General features: G+C 28.8%; 1 protein-coding gene across 1 annotated transcript; it reads left to right on the top strand.

Annotated features, from left to right (window-relative positions):
- The first annotated feature begins 586 nt into the window (after positions 1–586).
- On the top strand, positions 587–3,149 carry LOC107630126 (uncharacterized). Its single transcript, XM_016333176.3, has 2 exons — positions 587–1,183; positions 2,817–3,149. Exons 1-2 carry the CDS (start codon positions 745–747, stop codon positions 2,867–2,869), a joined length of 492 nt encoding a protein of 163 aa, XP_016188662.1. The 5' UTR covers positions 587–744; the 3' UTR covers positions 2,870–3,149.
- The last annotated feature ends 2,506 nt before the right edge of the window (positions 3,150–5,655 follow it).

Below are 5,655 nucleotides of genomic sequence, written 5' to 3'. Positions count from 1 at the left end.
GCGAGAAAAAAAAAAGAATAATGAAAAAAAAGAGGAGGTGATAATGATCATGATCAATGATGATGCATAAAAAGAAAATCGGAGAAGAGAAGATGTAAAAAAAGAAAGAAAGGAAGAAAGAAAAACAAGTGGGTGAAGTATATATTTTTCAGTGCTTAATTAGATTTAATTGCACAAAATATTTAGTCGCTTAACATTTGTTTATTTTTACTTTATAGAATTTAAAAATAAAAAATATTAAAGACCAATAAATTTTATCAATAGAAGCCAATATTTTAGACAAACACTTTATTTTTATTATATTAAAAATTTATCACAAAAAGTTAGACTTTAAATTTAATATTAAATATTTTTGTTGGATAAATATTAACAAAAAATTATCGATTATAATAGTCATGTAGCATTGTTTATATAAAATTTTTGTTTACTGAAAATTAATTAATTTTATATTTTTTCTAACAAAGACCCCATGCAATTATTCTCCATGCAATAATTTCTGATGACTTAAACATTTCTCCTAAACACAAAGACACAATTACAGAAATGACAAAACACAACCAAAGTCACCAACCAACCAAGGGCAATATTGTAATTGGACGAAAACGCATGCACGACCTTTTCTTAAAAACAGTCTTTCCATTTTCCACACCCTAATCACTCACTCTCTCACTCACTCTCTTCTCCGATCCCCTTCTCGTGTTCCTTTCTCTTTTTCGCCTAACCATAAACCAATAAGCAATAACAATGGCACCCTTCTTTAACAAACTCCTATTAACCCTCTCTCTCTTCTCTCTTATAATATCCCCTCAACGCTCTCTCTCATCCTCCATTCACGACCTTCTCCGTTCAAAAGGGTTGCCAGCTGGACTCCTACCGGAAGAAGTGAAGTCCTACAAGTTCTCCGACAATGGCCACTTGGAAGTGTTCCTCGACGCGCCATGCTTGACCAAGTACGAGAATAGGGTCTACTTCGAGAGCTTTGTAACCGCAAACCTCACCTATGGAAGCCTCATTGGTGTTGAGGGTCTTCAGCAAGAAGAGCTTTTTGTTTGGTTGCCTGTCAAGGACATTATAGTAAATGACCCTTCATCCGGTTTGATTCTATTTGATATTGGTCTTGCCCAGAAACAACTCTCCAGGTCTCTATTTGATATTCCACCTCGCTGCAAGAATGAAAATGGAGGTAACTTATTATTCACTGGATTCATCTCATTAACTAGATCAGAAATTCATAAGGCACTCTGCTTTTGTAGTTATTATTCTTCTTTTGGTTTTTCAGCAATGTTCTGTATTCTATTTTATTGTGTTGAGTTCTTTCTTAAAAAAAAAAAAAAAAACTAGATCAGAGATTGAGATTAATTATGTAGGCACTTTCTTGTTGTTCTGATTATTTTTTGTTCTTAATACTTACATACAGTAAATATGATTTTTGACTGAGATAGATCTGCCTCCATGTACCCCTTAGCATCGTGCAAAGTCTTGGAACCAAAACTCGGAATTAAGATCCATGATCTTGGGTCCATTTTGCTTATACTTGAAATAATTAAAACTTCTTTTCATTGCTTTTTGTCTTTTCAATTTAGTGTTTGTTGTCATTTTGTCCTAACTTTGTTGAAAATGTAAATGAAAAGTCTACCGTTGTTAAATGCAACAATATAGGTGAGTTTTACAGGAAAAACTGTACTGACGTATTTTTAATTGTTATATATACATTTTCTTTATTACCATCCCATTTTGGGGAGCACGAGAAAATTTGAATCATTGTTGTTTGTGCCGTTTTGTATTTGATTAGCGCCTCTGTGATTTTGAGTGAAAGAAACAGCTCTTTTTTTTTTATACCCCAGTTAGCATATATTCATGACTATTGTTCCAGGAAACTGAATGTATAGCTCTGCGAGTTACGGTGGTTAATTTAGTTGCTTTTATTTCAGTAATTTTGTGATAATTTAGTTACTTCACAACACAGTACTACTGGCTGAACTTTTGTACCATGCAAAACCACGGACAAAAACAAATTAAGAACAGGAGAAAAAAAAAGAAAGAAAAACAATTGAGGAACCTTCCCATTAGGCCATTATGAGAAAAAAACACACACATGTATATATATAAGGCTAATGAGAATAAAACAATTATTTTACATAATTATATTTGTCAGATTCCTGTGGGTTCTGCAGCATCACTGTAATGTGTTTGAATCCAGATATGCAGAGCCAAGAGGGGTGTAGGTGGGGGGTTTTCAATTATTAATTATTGATTTTATTAGTTTTTGTTGTTGCTTTCTTGTTTTTTTGTCCCCCACTACCCCCCATTTTCAACTTCGTGTACATTTTTCAAAGGCTAAAAAAAGGTACTAGGAAAAAAATACAAAGATTTCTTTTTGCAAAAATTACAGTGTTGACAAGGTATATTTAATCTATGAAAGAAAGAAATATAGTAAGAAATATAGTCGGATATTTTAGGAACACTAATAGTTCTAATAATTTTAGCCGTTAATCTTAACGATGAAATTTATATAATTGAGATTAAGTATTAAAAGTACTAGAATACTAATATTTTTACAATACATGAAACTCTTCTTACATTATATACTCTAAATACAAATAGTATTCGACAAAACAAGTCAAAAGTCCCTAAAACTATTTAAATTTTAGTAGTATTTTACCCCATTATTCGCCTCCGCAAAATCATGAGTACTATGGTTTTTTTTAGGGTTAAAAATTATCAATATCGATCTTTTCAATGACTAAATGAATGGTTTACCTTTTTTTTCTCCTTATTTCTTTCAAAGGCTTGAGACTAACTGTGTGGTTGTGCAGGTGGATTGAGGAATCATGTGAGGAAGGAGAAAGGATTCGAGGCCCTGAGGTAGAACCAAAAGAAAAATATAAAAAAAAACGGAAAAGAAAAGAAGAGAAGAGAGAAAGATACATGCCACCCTGTTTTCAGGCTTCAGTTATTGTCTTTTTCTATGTCATGTTTATATAATGTTTAACGTTGCAATTATAGTGATATAGGTGTTTGTAGCGTAGAAGGGTGAGGTTGGTGAGAGAGCATGTAAAAATGTGGGGAAGAGCAAGAAAGGGACCAAAAAAGAGGGAGGAAAAAAATGGGATGGAATCTTATATGCTAATCAAATTTACAAGTTCTAATCTTCTAACCTTTTTTATTTTACTTCAACTTGTTTGGATTTGTTTGGAGATTAAAAACTTCAGATATATGGTAGCATTGGAAAGTAACATATGTTTGAAAATTAGCACATGTTTACACCATTGGAATTTGGAAATGCTTTACATTGAAAAATTCAAAGTATGCCGTTGGCTAAAAATATACTTTGTTATTTTAATTCAAAATGCTGGTAATTTTGGAAAATGAAAAGTATAACATAAAATTAAAGAAAAATGTGTGAATTTACAGCATATAATTATTCTTAAAAATGGTTGGACAAGTCAAAATAAAATAAGAGATAATATTCCTGAATTTGTATACAAGCCACAATTTAGTCCATAAAATTTTAATTGCTTTTATTTAGTTCCTAAACTTTGTAAGCATGACTCATGTTAGTCCTTGAAACAATTTTCAATGTATAGACGTTAATAGAATGCTGTCATGGATAGGCGAATGTCATGCTAAACTCTATAAAATGATATCGTTTTAGTTTTGACACTTAAATAACTCCAAAACAACATCATAAGTGGTGTTTATTGAAATTTTACCTAACAAAACAAGTGATGCGACATCATTTTTTAGTTATTTGAATGCCAAAACCAAAACTATATCATTTTACAAGTTTCAATGTGGCATTTGATTATCTATTTCAACGCCACTCCATTAACATTTTTGAACTAAAAATCATCTCAGAAACTAATGTGATGCACATTTATAAAATTTGGGGACTAGATAGAGGTAATTAAAATTTTAAAGACTAAATTGAGACTTACGTACAACTACAAGTTTAGGAACCAAATTAAGTATTATGTCATAAAATAACATCCTTGTATTTCTTTTCAAAAAAAAAAATTTTTTTTATCTGAAATATGCCCAATTATCCCTATATATATATATGTGGATGGTAAATTCTACTCAAAATTCTCTCAAATAAAAGATAAATTACTCTTATCATAAATCTAATAATTATTAGATGAAATGAATAATGTCATCAACATGATTAATATTAACTCTTAAAAGTCACCAAAAAAAATATTAATTCTTAATTTAACCTGAATTTTGACAACTAAACTAATTAATTATATTAAAATCACTTAAACTTCCTACCTATAAAATTATAGGATTCTTATATCAACTCCATTAATAATTACAAATTCACCTTTACTCAATTAACACCTTATCTACTTTTTTTTATTTTAAATTTGTGATTTGGCTTTTTAATGTGTTTTCATTTTTTTTTAGTTTTTTATTTTTTTATTGTTAGATCTAATTAATATATGTGTAATTTAAAAAAATTAAAAACTATAAAATAAGATATCTTTTGTAACTTTATAATTTACAATTTTTTTATTATATTTAATTAGTTTAATCGTCAAAGTTTAAGTTAAATTAATTAAGAATTAATATTAACCGTAATAATATAATTCATTTCATCTGAGGTTAACTATATATATATATCAGGAATCATCAACTTTGAGATACTTGAAAGAGAAAAGTCTCTTTCTCCTCATCCAGAATGTTCATAGATCAACTTACTCTTTGTTGTTCTACAATATTTAGCTGTATACAAGTTAGTTTTAATATACCTAACAAATTTGGGTTGTTCTATGTAAATTTTGGGAAAGGACATATTTTAATTTACGCCTAAAGAAGTCAAACTGCTAATCATAGAAAAAAATTACAAGTTGATTGCTTTTTCATTTTTCCGATTGGATGGGCAAAAATTTATATAATTGCCAAGGCAACTGTTTTTTTCTTTTTAACTTTTCATGCAGATTCTTTCTAATTAAAATATGAAAAAGAAAATTAGAAAAGAATAGAAGATGATTGGAGATGAAGGTAGGGTTGTATTGGGTCCGTGGGGCTTTAGGTTTTCACGCGGGAATTGTGGGCCAGTCACGAGGGTAGTAAGGTCACATTGTAAAGTATGATAGTTTCTTTTCTTGATAGAAATAAAAAATAATGAAAAGAATGATAGTTTTGCTGTTTTGATGTGTCCACTGTCCCCACCACACTCCCCTCCACTTTTTTGACGATTGTTTTCTTCCTCCTCTTGAGCCTCGGTTTTCTCACGACTCACGAGCCTCTTCCTTTAAATAAATAACTTTTTTTTTTGTTTTTTAAATAATTTTGGAATGTTCATAAATACTCCTATCATCTCAAAATTCAAATTATTTATTATTTTAATTTAAATTTATTTATCTTGTATCCTAATTTTAAAAATATATATTAATTTTATAAATTAAAAAATTTTAATTAAAATATAAAAAATTTAAATTTAATATATTTATTTTATATAAAAATATTTAAACTTTTTATTAATAGTAAATTTATCCCGTGTCTTAAGACATATATTAATCAAATATTTTTAATTTTAATTTATTTAATATTAAATAGTTAACGTACTTTCATTTACTGTAAAAATTCAGTATATTCATAATAATATTTAAATACATTAATCGTTAATGTATCAAAGTAAAATAAATAACT

This window comes from Arachis ipaensis, chromosome B3 (assembly GCF_059453495.1).
Source record: "Arachis ipaensis isolate K30076 ecotype BB chromosome B3, ASM5945349v1, whole genome shotgun sequence".
Classification (NCBI taxonomy): Eukaryota; Viridiplantae; Streptophyta; class Magnoliopsida; order Fabales; family Fabaceae; genus Arachis; species Arachis ipaensis.
This window is presented reverse-complemented; position numbering and strand designations above follow the sequence as displayed.